Source organism: Podarcis liolepis, assembly GCF_965112155.1.
Source record: "Podarcis liolepis genome assembly, chromosome: 2".
Lineage (NCBI taxonomy): Eukaryota > Metazoa > Chordata > Lepidosauria > Squamata > Lacertidae > Podarcis > Podarcis liolepis.
This window is the reverse complement of record NC_139555.1, coordinates 89,129,562-89,148,742: the sequence shown is the minus strand read 5'-3', so window position 1 is coordinate 89,148,742 and position 19,181 is coordinate 89,129,562. Positions and strand designations below refer to the sequence as shown.

Here is a 19,181-nt window from a genome sequence, read left to right as displayed (position 1 = left end):
GTTCCACATCTGTTTCATAATGGTATCTTTTCATGTTTGGATCTGGCTGCACTAAGTGTGCCTTCACTCGCTCTGTGGGGGTTTTCTGTTTATAGTCTAGTTTATCACTTGATGGTTAATGGATTACAGAGCACAGATTCACACTCGAGCTCCCTCCTTTATAGCTCCTGATACAATGGATCAGAAAACCGCCATTTAATATAGCTATAATATTTGTCAGAGCTTATTGAATGCCTTGGAGCCTTCCACTGTAATAAAATGCATGGAGTGCGTGCATGTTTTTGAATGTATGCATGCTGGCTGTCACCTACTCTGTACTAGATTTCTCCTTTTGGGGCAGGTACTTTCCATCATCATTGCCTTTATCTCAAGCCAGCCAGGCATATTTCTCTCCTGGAAATAATGCGCAAACTTCTGTTTACCAAACCTCTCATTTTGATCTAGCATTCTGCAAGACATTGCAGCCTTATGCTCAGATGTTGAGCCCCATCCCTAGTACAGGGGGACATGCCTCTTCAATTTTCTCTCATTATCATTTTCATATGTCAGCTGTTCTACTGCCAACATGCTGTTTCTATTAGGTTTCTCTCCCCTCCCTTCCTCCTTACTAGCCTACTTCATTTTGGAGGAGTCATTCTTTTTAGAGAGTCTGTAACTGAGACCTAAGCATGATATGTATAGAGAGTTATTTTTTGTGTGACAGTACCTCCATGTTTTTTGCTGCCCATGGTAACCATTTTGTGCTGGTATCCATAGCACTTTTATCAAGATATGAGCCCCAGCACCTCACTTCTCATAAAAAATGTGCTAGATATAAATCTTCAGAATAATCTTCAACCAACCCTTTATCTTTTAACATAGAGGTGAACATGGGAAGCTTCTTTATACCGAGTCAAACCATTGGCTTATCTAGCTCAGTATTGTTGATACCAAGAGCAGCTCTTCAGGCAGGATTCTATCCCAGCCCTATGATGCTGAGGATGGAACCTGGGACATTCTGCATACGAAAGAGATGCTCTACTACTGAGCTATGGCCCCTGAGGAGTTTAAGATGACAAATTTTTAAGGGAAAAACCCAGTTTAGAGATACAATCTGGTACAGACAAAAAGACACCATAACACCACTCACACTGGCTTTCAAAGAGCTTTTGGCCAAAGCAGTACTTTGAAACAAGGACTGGGAAGTATAATGTGGGGGTGTGGGGGGGTTATAAATTTTAGACCATGGGGTTGGAAGGCTGCCATCACTGCTGACAGAACTTCAAAAGGCAAGAGGGCTTTTAACTAAAGGTTTTTGGACCCCTTTCGTGAATGTTCAAGATTGCAAGGAGAAGGTTTTTCCCCCAAATACTGCCTGCCTTGAAAAATATGTTCATATTTATATCCCACCTATCGATCTGTTATGAACTACAGCAGCCAACAGAAGAAATACAGAACCACAACTGGCCTAAACTGTTTCAACTGCAGGACAGAACGCCACCTATGAACCAGATGGTTTGAGTCCCAGACTTGAGCTGGCATTTGTAGGATTTACTAGAGATTATAATGCTGTCAAGTTTTGGCAAAATTATTATTTTCAGTTTAGGCCTTCAGAGGAAAGAAAACATACAGAAAACACAGAAAAGAGAACTGCTGCCATTACAATACTGCTGCTGTCCAAGGACGCTGTCCAACTTGGCACCCCATATCATGTCCATTATTTAATATCTGACTTCATTTTATTCTAGGCCTAGTTCTGTCTTATCACACCTCGGCCTACAGCCCCTGCCTCATTCCAATCCATTGTTTCCAGTTGGCTGAAGCCAAAACTAGTAGGACTGAAACATTTGAAATTAATATGAGTCTAACAGATTGCAAAACAGTATTTAGGGGACACTTTCCCCTAGCTTCTACTAAACTTTTAAAAATTTGCTTCCCAATTAACAGAAGTACTTATTTTCAAAACCACAAACTGCAAGTGCCGCCTTTAAAGATATCTCACCTTCTTTCACATACAGAATGAAATGACCATTCTAATGTTGGTCTACATCTGTAAGTCATCTAAAAAAAAAATGCTTCTTGCTTCAGAACCAAGTTACGTAGCCACATTCAGGAGTAAATCTAAAACATAAGAAGCTGCCTTATATTGAGTCAGACCATTGGTCCATCTTGCCCAGTATTGTCTACATTGACCAAGCCCACAAAACAACAACTGAGAAGCAGATGAGGTTGCCTGGACAAGAGGAACGCACTAGGGCTGGATGGGGTGCCCATGTTGCTGTCTGCCTGGAAGCTGCTTCAAGGACCGCTTTCCATCCCAACACCTTTTCCTGCTGGAGATCCTGGCGGATTCCCTCTGCAGACAAAGCAGGTGTTCTAGTGTTAAGCCAAGGGGACACTCCAGGTGGTGCACAGTGACCTCCAACGCCTTTTGCTCCCCCACCTATGGGCCTAACGCTGTTAGCGGGGGCCAGTTTTGCCAGCCCCTGGGTATGCCTCTGCTGGTCAACCAACTGCAATTTTTTCAATCAGGTGACAATTCCAGGCTTTACAAAGAACTACACATTAAGAAGATGGCAGGAACCCTCAGTGCAAATGTCACATCCATTTTGGGGTGGCCTGATCTTGCAGGGGAAGGCAAGTGAACAAGCAATGCCACTTATGCTTTCAGCCACCACCACACAGCCCCCATTAATCCTAGGTTTCAGCCTCTGTTGGCTCTGGTTCTTTGAGTTCTTGACCCATGGCTCCCATTTGGCTCATGTTCCCAGCCTCATACTCCAGTGCTTTCCCAACTTCTTCAATTTAATAGTGGCTCGCCTCCAATCAGCAATTGTCAGGGCAACCTCAACCCTGCCATCTCCAAATAAAGCTTCGTTCTCTGAGCTCCCAGTAGCTGACCTGCTAAAGCACCTTGCAATTTTAGATGCACAGACCATTCCTGGCCCTCAGCATTAAGTTATCATTAGCTTATACAATTCATTAATGCAACATATATCATCTTGTGTTGATGCAAAGAGGTAAATAAGCACAAAATATGCCCTTTTCAGGAAGGAACAATTAAAAGCTTTCCTTTCCAGGTCTTCGTTTTCAATGCTGGATTGCTCACTGCCTGGAATAATCAGCTACTCTGTAATTTGGTGCAGAGTTTTATAACACCATGATCAAAAGCCATTACACAAACAATCCTCCCCAAACTATTTCTTTGACAATTTCCAGGCGCCGTTACATTTCACTTCATCTTAAAAGCCACCTTGTGAGCATTAGGAACAGAGCAATTAGCTATTTTATGCTTACAGGCTTAGAATCACACAGCAGGTGAGAATCTGATCATCTACTAATCTAGTCCACTGTACTGAGCCTGGTTCCCTTCTGCGTTAATCTACATCCACCTCCATGCAAGAAAGGTTACATCCGCATCATGCATCTAAAGCACTCTTATACCACTTGAATGATTGTGGCACACACACACACACCAAGAATCTTAGGGGCTGTAGTTTGTTCAGGGTGCTGACCTTACAGAGCTATAACTCCCAGCACCCTTAAACAACAATGATTTTGCCATCCAATGGCTTGGATTTATAAGATGGCCACAAGACCTGATGACAACAACAAACACACCACAGACAAATGGTGAAATCTGGAAAGACTTGTTAGGATGGAAAAACAATTGTGAATATACACATTCTACACACAAGCGTATTATCATGCAATGGAAAATGCATGCAGCCTATATTTTTGTACCTTGACTATTTTTTATTGTTAGTGTTAGATTTGTTTGCATGGTACCTCGCAAGACGAATGCCTCGCAAGATGAAAAACTCGCAAGACGAAAGAGTTTTTCATTTTTTGAGTTGCTTCGCAAGACGAATTTCCCTTGCAAGTTTGTTTCCTTTTTCTTAAAACTGTTAATACCCAGGGTGCATTGCTTGAAGAGGTGCAGTTGCGACTTGACTTCGAGGAGCAACTCACAGCACACGGTTTGGGTTTGTGAAGGTAGGAGCTGTGCTGCCATTCCTATGGGAAACCGTGCTTCGCAAGACAAAAAATTCGCAAGACGAAAAAACTCACAGAACGAATTAATTTCGTCTTGCAAGGCACCACTGTAACTTGTTTTTTAAAACAAACAAACATGAACTACAATTTCCAGGATTTTTATGACTGTTAAAAGTGCCATTAGAATAATTAAAATGTATGGTATAGCTGTAACCAAAACTGAATGTCACCCACACAACAACAACAAAGAATGGGTGTGTGGGCAAACAAGGCACCTGGTGCTAGAGGCACCTGTACAGTTTAACAAAGTTTAGACTATAGCTAGTTTAGACTATTTGCACCCTGACATCTTCAAGGGAAGTTCCTCTCACCCCAACCGTATTGTGAAGGACCGAATTCAAACAGCAGACTATGTTACGTGGATTCCCTGCTCTTGATCTACATCAGTAGAAGCCAGGACTGAAGAAACCCATTGAATCCTCATGGCCTCAATTCATGCAGCAAGTTCAGCTTCATGAACAGAACAATGCACAATTGCCACAGGGTGCCAATCCCCACTGCAAAAATAATGACCAGACAGGAGCACAGTAACAGCAGCTGTGAACTGAAATCACCCATCGTCACAGCTTAAAAGTTCCCTCACATGTATGTGCAACAGACACTACTTTCCGAAAGTACAAGACTGGAGAGCATGTTGACACTAAGGAACCATGGAACCATTGCTCCATTGCAGAAATTTGTCTTTACCTAGTACAAACCACAATATACTTTGCCCAGCTCATACCACAGCAGGCAGTAAGCTCACACACACCCATGCAGCGTCATAAGACACAATGACACGTAGGTAATACACCAATATCTGCACATGCCTTCCATGTGACCATTTTGTAACATGTAAAACAACCTGTACTTACCCCAAGCTATGAGCCACATATCTATTTACGAGGTAATTGACAGTTGTCAGTTCAATACTAGCATACCTTTCCTAGGATTCAGTCCAAGGCAACTATCCATAAATGCTGTGCAGGTGCTTGACGAATGTCTGGAAGCAATACTAGGCTGGCTGAGAGCCAATAATCTGAAGCTGAACCTCAGTAAGATAGAGGTGCTGTGGATGGTGGTTCTCATGTCCCGGAATTAGGTAGTCATCCTGTTCTGGAGAGGATTGCACTCCTTCTGAAAGATCAGCCTGGAATTCCAGCCTGTGTTTCACTTTGTCACTGTGCCCTCAGTGGCAAGGAGTGCCTATTCCTTGAAATGATTCAATCAATCAATCATTTTAATTGAGCATGGTTTTGGCTTTGGAAAGGCAGCATACAAAGTGGACAAACAACATATAAAAAACTACATTACTGCAAACACAGAAAAGCAGACATAAACAAAAAGCAAGACATCAAAAAGCAAACAACCAAACTGAACCACTTCTACACAAATCTTAAAATCTGAAATAAATATACAAAAAATGAACAGCAACAACAGCAACAACCTCCCCCAGCAAAAATCCCCAACCAATACCTCAGTCCAAGATTCTGTTCAACAGCCTCAGCTTTTGCAGCTGGAGTCAGGGGGAAAATGGCCTGCAAGGCACAGAGCAGGTATTCCAGGACTCACAGACTGGTCACCATGATCCACACTCTTTATTGGAGCTTTACAGTGCCCCCACACTGACAAATTTTAAAATGGACTTTGAAATCCACCTCCAACTGCTTTTAACTGACATTTTAATGCTCTGTATTCAATGGCTGCCTTGGGGAAAAAATGCCCTTGTTTATACTGAAACTGATATTTAATGATATAAACAATTTTCTGCTGCTATCATAATATTTTCAGATGGCAGTTTTATGGATTACAATATTTCATAGTGAAATGTTATCTTAAAATGTTGTGAGTCAACTTGGGAGGGTTAACTCTGGAAAAGTGGCTTGTAAATAAGTAAATTATCACCTGCCTTCCCCCTACCTCCAGCCACTAGTCACAATGAAACCAAAGGCCACAAAACAGTAGAAGGCACATGTAGAATTCAGCCCCTCTCAGCAAGCCTCCCCCCAAAGCATATCACCTGTACTGCCCATTACCCTAGGATGAACAGCTGGACTTGGCAGATTCTACTAACACTACAAAAATAAAGCAAAGCTATTCACAAAACAACAACAGCCACAATAGGAAATCCAAGTGCTACAGGTGACGGCATCTAGTTAGCATTTTCTCACACTTGTCAGAAACATTCTCCTTCCAGACAGGCAACTGAAGATACAGAAGCCCCCTTTTCTCACATTCCAAAAGCATGTACAATCTTTGGGACCTGCCACAAAATACTTCAGCTGTTCCACAGCCCCTCCCACCTTCACATCCTGCTCGTGGGCTTTCCAGAGACATCTCGTTGACCACTGTTGGAAACCACTGTTGGAAACGGCTGGATCATTGATCTAATCTTGCAGGCATCTTCTTATGTTCAGTTCAAGAATTAAATACTCTGCCAAGTCAGCTCTCTTAGCAAAATGCTTGGGCTTTCTTGTCATCTGAACGCCAGCTCAGATACCAAAGACGAGAGACACATTAAGTAAATAAAAAGACCCAGTGCAATGACCCAAAAGCAGAAATGCATTCTTTTATCTGGAAGAGGAAATAGGAAAGAGAAGTCTTGGATGATCAAAATGAGTGAACATCGGAAAGACTTTTGGAGCAGTCCATAGCAATAAAAGGTTGAAGGATAAGGGATGAGGCCACATTCTGTGAACCATATTACAGACCCACTGGTATATAGAGCAGGAGATGTCCAAAACTTGCCATGGGTGATAGCAAATGCTGTATAACGTAGGACAGGTATAGCTCAACTGTGATCCTCTAGACGTTGCTGGACTACAGCACCCATCATCCCAGCCCACTGGCTGGGACTCCCAACAACTTCTGGTTAGCCACCTCTGATTTAGGACAACTTACTGCAGGAACTGAAGCCCTCACATCAGGCCCACCAGCAAAACGCCATCCATGTAGATCATGTGATCCTGACTCAAGCAGCAAGTTGCCTTCACAGTTAGCAAGTCCTGCCTCATGTACCCTGGGAACACCACTGTAAGCACTCCCCTTTGGTTGCCAACTGGCTCGTCTTCAACTGGGAGTGGCTATTTAGATCAAGAGCCAGCTTTACGGCAGAGCACCAGCCCCGAGTTAGTATGTACTGCAACTATTTGAATCCAGGGCACGATAATATGAAAATTGCCCAAATTATACACGAACGGCTGACAATTAGCATACAGCAGCATGTGTTGTGACAGTTGCATCACTGTTCAAAGCGAAGCACTTAAGACCGAAAATGCCGAATACAACAAACAGATACACAAGACCAAAGATCAATTCCCAGTCCCAAAAATACCCCTTTTCAGAAGGTCTGACAATGATCCAAGAAGCAGCATGGATCTATTTAAAGTAGGGATGGGGAGCCTTAGGGCCAGGGGAGAAACAAGACCCTCCAGATCTCTCCGTTCATAGAATGATAGCGTTGGAAGGGACCCCAAGGATCTTCTAATCCAACCTCATGCAACGCAGGAATCCATTCAGCTCTCAGGATTTGACCCATGTCATACCACCTGCCCCCCAGCCTTCCCTAGGCTGTGTCCATGCCCTCAAGTCATGGGTGTAGCCAAGAGGGGACAGGGAGGGGCAGCTGCCAACCCCATCAAGTAAATCAATACAAAATAACTACCGTATTTTTCTGTGTATAAGACTAGGTTTTTTCATCAAAACCTTAGGTTTAAAATCGGAGTTCGTCTTATACACGGGTAGTGTTGAGGGGTGTTTTCTTAATTTGGAGTCCCCAAAAATAGGGGATGTCTTATACATGGGAGCATCTTATACACAGAAAAATACGGTAACTGAGGTTCTCCCCCCCCCCCCCAAAAAACACACAAAACCTGATACCCCTCCAACATAATTCCTGGCTATCCTCATGCCTTGAGTACTTTGGCAGGCTAGGATGTGCCCTTCAACTCTGATAACACTTTTGGTTGCCTGAGTAGAGACATGGGGTAAAGACACGTCTGACTGTTGCATGGCTGGGAGCTGGAAAGGTAATAATCACCTCTGCTGCCCCGCCTCCTTCTGCCTCTGACCACGCCCATGGCTGGCATAGAGAGTTGGGGTGGAAAAGGTTCCCCTCTCCTGCTTAAAAGCATCTGGGAGATGATGGGGTGGAACTCACCTTGAAGGTGACTCAACCAGTCTTAATTCTGCTGCTCAAAAGGGTTCCCAGGTTTTAATTCAGTGCTACAATTAATATTGTGCTTAGTGTGTACATTCTGATTATTTTTATTCAGAAGCTTTCCAAGTGTGCTCTGGGAAGAGGAAATAAATCTGAAAGCGTTTCTTCTCAATATAAAATTTAACTGTATTTAACAGAGGAAAGACCAGATCCCCATAGCTATCCCTAGTCTTAAAGCTCCATAGCCCTTTTAGAACACTCTCTCTCTCTCTCTCTCTCTCTCTCTCTCTCTCTCTCTCTCTCTCACACACACACACACACACACACACACAGGAAGACACTGCAAGCTACTCCACTACTAACAATGAAATAACCGCTGACTAAAACACAACATTATGGCAACAGCAGCAGATTAAGAAGTTTCCTGTAGGAACTACTACAGGATATCCAAGAACAATTATATGGGATAATATGTTCTCTTTCATTTTAATCTGTCAGATCTTGCCTCTATTGAAGTTAATGGGAAAATTTCCACCAACATGCAAGAGTTCCCAGATTTCATCCTGTCTATTTTGGCAAGGGATATCAAACTGCAGCCCTAGAGACTCAAATATCTGTAAAATGGTTTAGTCTAATGCCAACCTTCCCATCACAGAGGGTGATACCCAATGTTAATCAGAGTGTGGATCTGCTCTGTTAGAGCCACTGAAATCAATACGCTTAAGTCATTTGATTGGGTGGGTCTATTTCATGTGTGACTTAGCTGGATAACATCCAAAACTACTCATTACAAGGACTGTGGTGCTTACACAGATAGTCTTCTCTTGGTTTTACTTTGGTACTTCCATGCCTATATGTGTCATATGATTTTATTTACGGATTTTTTAAAAAAATATTTTAGTTTTATTTTATTATGTGAACATATACTGCATGAAACTAATATTTTCAAAGGCCACCCAATGGCCATTTACTGAAGGATGGGCTAGAACGAATAACGTAATAGACACGCACCACCTTGAAAGTTGTTTTCTAGTACTTTATTAAGTCCTTACACACACACACACACACACACACACACACACAATGTAATGTAGGCTTCCAAAAAAGCAAAACAAAATCTAACTACTTGATGAATAGCATACATATCGTCTTATGACATTATGTCACAATCACAGGAGGAGCACCAATGGTTGGTGCAGATGGTAGAGCTCACCATTAACTTTGCCATCAAACACCCCCACCCCAAATCTTTTGCTGGCACTACTCACCATTCAGCACTGAACATGCACATGCAGAGCTAACCAGACTACTTGCCCTTTCAGCATCAGTCCATCAGTAATCCATGGATTAGCAAAACAGACGTAAACACTGCTACTTCATGTCATGTCAGTCCCATAGTAAACACTACAATGTGTGGGGTGAAGTCTGCACCATGTTTCACGTTTATACTGCTAATGGGCTTTGATTTTATCAATGAATGAGAGGGAAGAGAGTTCTGTTTTTCTAAATGCTTGATAAAAACCAAGAATGCAATGTGGTGCGTGGGTTTTATGTTGCACTTCGGGGTGTTGCTTAATGGACAAGAGGAGAGAGATGAGGCTGTGGCAGAAACAAGAGGCTGGATCCCACCAGATTAGAGAAGAACCTTCATCCAAGGGTGTGTCATCCCTAGGTACTGGTGTGGAAGCAGAAGAGATACCCAAGCTTCCTTCCTCCCTGTGCAGAGCCTCCAGCACCGATCAGCTGAGATTGCTTGTCCTCAGCCCTACCCATTCCCCTGGGTTGTGTAACCTAAGAGCTAAGGAAAGCAACGAAAGGGGGGTGTGCTCTGTGTAGTTTTAAAAAATAAATAAAAGATAGGCTTAAGACACAGGCATATGAAGACATGCAGATGCTTTCCTCTTAAATGCTATTTGATGTGGTGTAAAAGGCACCACATCAAGAAGCATCATTCTACATATGGGAGATATACACACACATGTATATAAATCGACGCCTACATACTCCATCTATGCAAATGCATATCTAGCCAGCCACATACATATCTGTTATATACAGATGGGTGCCCCCGCCTACACAGAAATGGGGCTTTAATCGAAGGAAGGCACCATTTATCAAGCGATTTCGCGAGAAGGCTCCAGACCTCGCCGTGGTGAAGATTTCTTACTTTTTTTTTAAGTGAGGCTCTTACTCTGAACCGAGACTGCTAAAAAGCCACCATTCACACAACTGCAATGCAGCTTTTACTACCCCCACCGCGATTCCCACCCCCCACCCCACAACCGCACGACCTCTGCCGTCCACAAAAGCGAGCCATCGGCAGCCAGGGCTTGCTCGGACAACGCAAGGGCTTTCACAATAAGATTAGCGGTGCATAATAAGATTTATAACAATGAAAATGGGAGGGCGGCAGGAGAGAAAGGAGGAGGGGAGGGAGGCTGGGGGAGGGGAGGAAAGGGGACCGGGTGAAAGTGAGTGAGAGAGAGGTACAGCTTCCACTCACCTTTTACTTGAGTTTCATATTCTGCTATGATCTCTTTGTCTTTCTTGAACTTTGCTTGAGATGACATCTTCGGGAAGATCTACCAAGATCCCAAGGATTATTTTTTTCCCCCACCCTCCTCTCCTCTTATCTTTTCTTTTAGGAGGAGCAGAAAGTCTCTCCCTCGGCTTGGTCTGCTCCGCCGGATCAGCTTTGCAGCCTTCTCCGTTTTTCACTTTGCTGCAAAGACAACACAGCTTCTCTTCTTCGCTCCCTTCCCCGGCATTTGCCTTCCGCGACTGGCGATCAAGCAGCAGCAGCAGCTTCACAGAAGAGGAAGAAGAAGAACCGGGCAGATCCAATAATCTACAGCTATTGCCCTTGTACTAACAAGAGGAGTGAATGAAGCGCCGGGGGTGCGGGTGGGGGGAGAGAGGGAGGAGGAGGAGGAGGGTGTGTCACCTGCACCCAAGTAGCCTTCAAAGAGACGTTCTGTGTTGGAGAGGACGATTTAAAAAAAAGAAAGAGAAGGCGGCGATCCAATAAATCAATCAATAAATAAATACACAGCCAAGCCCTGGAAGCAGCTGAGGGGAGGGGAGGGGCACATCAGAGAAGAAAAAGCAGCAGCAGCAGCAGCACACGCAAAGGTTCCTCCTTCCTTAGCATGCAGGCAAACCCAGAGCAAGGAGGAGCGGCGTGAAAAGCTCTCTGGCTGTAATCCAAGGGAAGGTCAGGTTGCAAACGGAGATCGCATCCCCGCCTCCGCCTCGACCCACAGACATACACGCCCCCCCTTTCCAAGCAGGCTCGAGGCTCCCGATGCCGAACGGGGAAGGTGACAGGCGGCGAGGGGTGGGGATGGGGGGGAGCGAGCGCCCGAAGTTAGTTTGGCTGCTGGGAATGCATTGGCTCCGCTCTGCGGCGCCGGTGCACGGAGCTGCTTTTGACTGCGGGCTTGAATTAAGTTCGCTCCACGTCACGCACAGGCAAGGCCCCGCCTCCCGCATTTTGTAACAACGGGCACTTTGCAGCCTGCAGGGCGCTTCGGCTCACTGCAAGGGGCAGGGAAATCGGCAGCAGCCCCGCCAGCAAAGCAAAACAAACAAACAAAAACGTGCAAAGGGGGGGGGGGATCTGCGGGAGCAGTCCTGTCTCACAGCAGCGCCTGGCCTCCTCTCCTGCGGAAATAAAAGATTTGGAGGGACGGGTAAATTCGAGGCAAATTGAGTCTAGAATGATTTACATTTTTAAGAAATTGCCTTGCTCTCACTATTTGACAGAGGATTATTTTTTTTAGCACCGAGCAGCGTAATAGTTTCCAAGTTAGCTTCGTGCAAAGTTTAGGGCGAGGAGAGGGAAGGCGAAATCAAATTCTGTGTTGCTTTGCCCTATAGGTGGTTCCAGGTAGGAAGCTGAGATCGCAAGCAGTCGTCAGCTTTTCCGGGTGCACGCTTGGCACGTTAGCTTCCACACTGCTTGCTGCGGGCGGTTCTTGGCATTTTTTGTCCAGCCCCTCCATCACTCCTTTCCCCGCCCTTTTCCCTATTCTGGCAATGGGTGCCCACTATTGGCGCTGTAAGTTATTGACAATGCAGCAGACGTGGGCATGCGGACGTGGGCATGCTTGCTGAGAAGTAAGCCCTGCAAAGTTTAGTGCGACTTCCTTATTTCCTGTGTTACCTGACCAATCTCGTGCCAGAGGGTGTCGAAGAAATGCCTGATTTTGTGGAGCGAGGGGCTGCTGGGCCTTTGGCGCACCTCAGCTGGATGGATCTGGCCTGTGAACCACAAGTTTACCACCCCTGATAAATAGGCTAAAGAATGCAAAAAGGGCCGTGCTGGATCTAGCCAAAGACCCATTTGATCCCACATGAAGCCCACAAGCAGAATTGCTGTCTTACAGTATAATCCTCAAAGTAAGCATCAGGGAATACAGTGCCACTTACCTCCATGTGAATAAGATTGCAGCCTTGCTTGCTATACCTATACAGTCAGTGGTACCTCAGGTTAAGTACTTAATTCGTTCCGGAGGTCCGCTCTTAACCTGAAACTGCTCTTAACCTGAAGCACCACTTTAGCTAATGGGGCCTCCTGCTGCTACTGTGCTGCCGGAGCACGATTTCTGTTCTCATCCTGAAGCAAAGTTCTTAACCTGAGGTAATATTTCTGGGTTAGCGGAGTCTGTAACCTGAAGCGTATGTAACCTGAGGTACCGCCGTATTGCACACAGAAAACTGAAGTTAAGAAACAGTGGGTGCTTCCAGACTATTGATATTTTGGGGTGGGATTCAGTCACATACTGGTAAATAATGAGGTTTTGCAATTATACTGGATTAGGAGGTCTTGCACAGCAAAACCACTTCCCCAACAGGCTTTTGGTAATAAAGCTGTTATGTATTGAAGTTCTCACCCTGGCCACCAGGAGTATTGTGTATGTAGTTTTCACTCAGGTCCACGTCAGTTACTTTAGGCGGGGAAACCCTGGGTTGTTGTTGCTACAATGTTGACAGCCGGCTGCCTATAAAAGCAGGCCGGCTGAGCTGTTTGCTGTTCAGTTCTGTCCAGCTTACAAATAAAGAGCTGCTTTGGAGAAATCGCTGCGTCCTCTGCTATGTCTACCCACTATTTAACAAAGGTGTTGGGAAAATACACTGGAAAATGGGGAAATAACACTTGTTCGGACCCAATGTGATCTAGTCTCCCCTCAAATAAATCAGGAAGAATGCTCATTAAGCAGGTCATCTGGAAGCACCCAGTGAATTACTGCAGGCCATATAATGAGTCCAAGGAAGAAGTGTCATTTGAACCCAGATACAAGGGCAACCCTCTCTCCACTGGGACTACACGCTTTCAGACATTAATCATGTGTGACTCTTGTGCTTCCACAGTGATACACAGAAGTGAATCTCACTGTGTTTGATGGAATTTACTCCCTGCATAGGATTGCAGCCATGAGGACCTTTGCGTACACACCATACATTTAAAGTGCATTCACACTCCAAATGATCCTGGGTACAGTGGTACCTCAGTTTACGAACAGTCCTGCTTACGAACGCTTCAGGTTATGAACCCCACAAACCCGGAAGTAGGTGTCCCGGGTTGTGAACTTTGCCCCGGGATATGAGCACAATCCGTTTTTGGGGCCGCGGGAGGCCTATGTAGGGAAGGCGCACCTTGGGTTAAGAACGCTTCAGGTTAAGGACAGAGACTTCTGGAACGAATTAAGTTCATAACCCGAGGTACCACTATTGTAGTTTATCCCTCAAAGAGCTACAATTCCCAGGTCTATTTAAAAACCACAGTTCCCAGGATTCTTTGGGAGAAGTCATGTGCTTTAAATGTGCCTTAAATGTACAGCTATTTAGTTCTTCCAACTACCCCAGGGCAATTTATTTCTGCACTGTTACGATTTACACTTATTTATGCTGTCAGGATAAGTGAAATCATTTTAAGGCACTTTAAATTCAAAAGTGCAATGGAAATTCTGAATAATTATTAAAGATTTAAAAATATTAAGCAAACAGTGAAGCACATATGAATGATCATTTGATTTTAAAGGAAAACTTATGCACACTTAACTCTTTTGGATGGTATCCAACATGTGAAATGTATTCCAGGAAGGCAGACAGGCAGACATGCATTTATAAGCTATCCATTGCTACTGTGTTTGTTTGCATTTGTGGTCATTTTGAATTACAATGCCATCTTCATCCTTCCACCTCCATCCTCACTATAATGTATGCTGAATATTTAATTATTACAAAGAGCAGGAAAGTGATGTTGCTTCATAAAAACTAGGCCAGACATGGAAAATCATAGACCCTGAATATAATAACCAAATGTGTACAGGTGAAAGAGTCTGATCACATATTGCAATCTACTCTGGAGTAATGTATTTTGTGTCTTCATATGTTTAATAGGAAAAGTTAATTACATTTCTTAATTAAAATAACAAAAAGGGGATAATAAAACATCACCCACCACAAACGTTGTAGTGAATGTGTGCCCATTACTGCCCATGTCCAAAGCCCACCCTTTTAAAAACATGCTGAAGGTATCTACGGCTGTGGTGACTGCACAACCCTTCTGTTTCTCTTAGAAGTATTTATGCAGCCTGAGAAAAGATGGAAGGACCACAGGGAACATACAGGGTCACAATGATAGGAAAACAGTGCTGTGTGGATGCACTGTATCAAGTGAAGGTAGTGTGGCAACCCCGCATTTAACACCTAGTGTGGAAGCACCCTTAATGTTGGGTGAACTTCAACTCAGCAGTTATGAGCTTTCATGGTGAGTGTCCAGGGGGGGGAAAGATATTCTTTTATTTGAAGTATTTTTACCCTACTCTTTTTTTAAAAAAAGGCTTCCAGAGCAGTCTACAATAATATAAAAAAGTTGCTTTTCTCAGCTTACAACAGAATACATATCTAATCTATTTTTGAGGGTGATGGTCTGCTGAAGCCTTTTGCTTCTTTTGCAGGGACAGGAGTCATCCCTCTCACCAGATTGTCCCTGACTGTGGCTGGTGGGGGTTGGGTTCTTTAATTCCTCTCAATAACCTGCACTGCTAAGAAATTTGGCTACTTGCTTAATAATTAAAAATTGTATCCCTCCACCCAATGAAATGATAGACAAGAGACTCAGGAGATTGCCCTGGAAGGGACTGTGTAATGACAGTGTTATATCACACTGTATATCAGTGTTTCCTGATATAAACTGCTTTTAAAAAGAAAAATTGACACTGACTCCACCTCTTAGTTATTACAAGGGCAGTATCTGTCATTTACAGGAATTGTGTTATATGCACCCTTTTGAAATTTTTGAAGGTAAGGCATTAAGGTGTGGCAGAGAAAAGGCTTCCCTGTATTTGGGAATATATCAAAGCCAGGCAGCTTAAAAAATTAGAGTAGCTTCCAAATTAAGAACAAGTAGCACCATCAGCACATTTAGGCATAGACTTTGAATAAGAAAATGAGATGGAAGGGGGTTGGGAGGGAGGAGGGGGGGAAACAAACCCAGAAAATTTTCTGTTTTTTAAAGGTTTTCGTCCAGCTTGCAATTCTGGCATGAGTCCATTCATTTCACCTTATCATACTGCTCGCTGGGAATTGTAGTTCTCAGCACCAGCTTTGGCAGAGAGATGCTTGGAAAATCAGCTCCACACAAACACAGCACACCACCAACAAAAACAAACATATGCAGGACTTGAAGAGGGTTTAACATGTAGATAGGAAACAAAAATGTGTATAAGAAAGAACTGAAAGAACTAACCACAACAGTGAACATATGCACCAGACAAAAAGGCTGTTTAGTTGAGTGGTCTGGTCACAACAATAAATAAGAGTTTCATCGAGAATGGTAAACATGAAGGAACTTTGTAGTTCTACAAAGGAGCTGGCTTTGTAGTTCATTCATATAGTTTCATAGCAATCAAAGATAGTTTCAGTGAGAACAAGGGATTTAGCATTAAATAACTTTTGTCCATGCTCTTACAATGCAGCTGGCTTTGACGTTCACATAGTTTCACAGCAAAGAGGCTGTGTACAGATTACTGTTTACTATGGCTCCAATCTGCTCCCATCAGTGGCATTTGAAGCCAAAACACACATGACATTAGCTACAATCCATTTGTAGCCTGCAGTTTCTTGAGAAATACTCCTGTTTGGTGCATTTGCCCACTAACCAGCTTTCATCCAATGTGAAAACAAGCCGTGTGACTCAGCTACATTCATCACAATAATACGTTTTGAATGCATTATAAAACATGCAACGTCAGGTGGCGTCAGAGAGCAAAAAGGAATTTATATTATATTTTTACATAGGCTTTTTGGGGGGGTAACGATTTAATTTCTGACTTATAGCGTTTTTAACCTGTGCCTAGATTCACCCATGGTTAAGATGAAGTGTGTACATTTGAGACAGCCATCGCACATGTGTAGATGACAGCTTCACTGAGCCTTCAAGAGGTTGCAGACACACGGAAACAAATTAGATAGTACGTATTGGGTGAAGACATCCCTGTTCCATCGCTGGTGTGTATAGCAATGTAAAAAATGCAGTTTGAAATGTAGCAGGAGGAAAGAACCTTGCAGCATTTTAAGTCACTGACGTGTACATAGCCTCAGTAAGAGCAAGGGAGTTTCCATTTAATAAAATGTTGCACATACATCTACAGATCAACTGGCTAGGCAAGTGATGTGATGAATGCTGACTGCGTATGCGCAGATGTAACCAAAATGAAACATAACTTTGAGAGGAAATAGCTCAATACAAAATATATATAACAAAGCATTACAAGCTGAACAAATTCTTTTTTCTGAATTAGAGAATGACGAACTCTGGCAACCTGATTATTTCACATGTACTGACTCCAGGTTTAAGGCATGAGAAATATTTGTGTGCAAGACCCTATAGAGCTGGAGAATCAGAGTTAATAGCTTGGCCTGAATGGATCACAAACCCGATTCAGTTTTGTTTGTTTGTTTGTTTAATTTTTTGGATAGAAATTTATATCCCACTCTTCACTATGTGGGTCTCAGCTATGATATGGTAAAGATTACCTGCACCATATTCACATTGCCAAATAGCAATTTTAGAAATGGAGAGAAAAGCAGACTGTGACAACTAAGGCAGTACTGGATGGGAGACAGAATTCATATATTAGCACAGGATGGGACAGGTTAAAAATGTGGGAGACCCTATCCAAGATAAATGCTTTTGCAATGCCTTAGCTCTCCAGCACTGATATTAAGATGCAACTTCTCATGCATCCCATTGATGGCAATGGACTTGATTCTCTCCTTCTCTAAGTCTGTAAATTCTCAATAGTATTTTTGCTTAATCTTTGCCTCTGCGATATAATAGGGAAATCAAAGAACAACGGTGGTATTGCAAAACACTATAGTAATAGCAGAAAGGAAGGAAGTTGGGTCCTGTGATGAAGATTGGTTATTTCACCAGTTTTGTTTGTCCATTCCTTCATCAGATCAGACCTCAAGGATCAGGCTATTGTAGGATAGCCCTGCTCTGCTTTGCAAGAAAAAAAAATCTCTATGAAAGGATCTCAACTACAAGCACTAGAGCAGACGTCTTTTCAAAGACATTAGAGAGAAGCTACCACTCCACGTAGACAATGCTGGGTTAAACAGATCATTTTTCTGTCTCCATATAAGGGAGCTCCTTGTGTTCTTTCCACCTACACAAAGCTATGTTGCCTGACAAGTCATTTCTAGGTCAAGGCTTGCTGAAGGCTTAGTTAGGGCTTCCACTATAACGCTGGCTAGTTATGCAAACAACAGGAGAATTGTGTCTGAGTACTCAGGATCAACTAACACTAGCATTAAAGCCTTTTATTTTTCCATTGCTTTTAATTGTGAATCGTCATAAGATTTAAGTCAGTCAGTGGGTAGCCCAACTGTATCTTCACGCTTCTACAACAGCACTAAGCACCTTGATTCAAAGGCAATAAGTATGATAGTAAGAATATAGAAAGAATCCCACTAGATCAGAGCAAAGTCTGTGTGTCCCAGGAGCCAGCCTCCTTCTCAATCTTGGCGTTGTCCTTGTACAACATAGCAGGGAGGAGAATGGGGACAAAACTAGAATTAGTTAGCTCTGCTTGTAATTGGCTCTGGTTCCACCCATTGTTGGCCTCCCTGCCTTCTCAATGAGCATCGCCCAGCACAGTACCTGGGAACAGGTACTGCCCTATGTCTTCTCCTTTAGGTGGGATTCTTATACCTACATTCGCCAGCAGCCATCCTTTAAATTCAGGAATATACAAGCTTCCCCAGCTGTATGAATAGGTCTGTGTCATGCAGGTCTACTCGGTATCATTTTTAAATTTATCTGTTGCTATTTTCTGTGTTGCTTTTATTACATTTTGTGTATCACCTTGAGATATGTGGGTAAAGTGATTAATATAGAAACTAACAAATAACAACATACATACATACATACATACATACATACATACCGTCAATTGGCCCTGTTAAGACATTTAATTCACAGGACTGCAGTCTTCAGTTGAGTGAATAAAGCCCTTGTGACTACTTAGCCCTGGCTTAATTGCTCAGTAATAATAATAATAATAATAATAATAATAATAATAATAATAATAATAATATATTATTTATACCCCACCCATCTGGGCGGCTCCCAACAAAATATCAATAATAATAATAATAATAATAATAATAATAATAATAATAAAATATCAAACAAAACATCCCTAAACAGGGCTACCTTCAGATGTCTTCTATAAGTCACATATTTGTTTATTTCCTTGACATCTGATGGGAGTTCCACAGGGCGGGCGCCACTTTCGAGAAGGCCCTCTGCCTGGGGCCCTGTAACTTCACTTCTCACAGCAAGGGAACCGCCAGAAGGCCCTCAGCGCTGGATCTCAGTGTCCAGGCTGAACGATGGGGTGGAGACGCTCTTTCAGGTATACTGGGTCAAGGCCATTTACTGCTTTAAAGGTCAGCAGCAACACTTTGAGTTGTGCTCAGAAATGTACTGGGA

The 19,181-nt window shown here is 43.2% G+C and overlaps 1 protein-coding gene across 3 annotated transcripts in view; it reads right to left on the bottom strand.

The window, feature by feature from the left end:
* Positions 1–11,615, bottom strand: part of SRGAP3 (SLIT-ROBO Rho GTPase activating protein 3) — a 211,050-nt gene extending 199,435 nt beyond the window's left edge. The window contains exon 1 of one of the 3 annotated variants that reach the window (XR_014522914.1): positions 10,677–11,609. Coding sequence is in view for 2 of the 3 variants with exons in the window: in XM_083491294.1 (XP_083347420.1) it covers positions 10,677–10,743 (67 nt within the window). In the remaining variant the exon portion in view is untranslated. Of the gene's footprint in view, positions 1–10,676 lie in introns of all 3 variants that reach the window. The other 2 variants (XM_083491294.1, XM_083491295.1) reach the window with 2 other exon arrangements.
* Between the last annotated feature and the right edge of the window lie 7,566 nt (positions 11,616–19,181).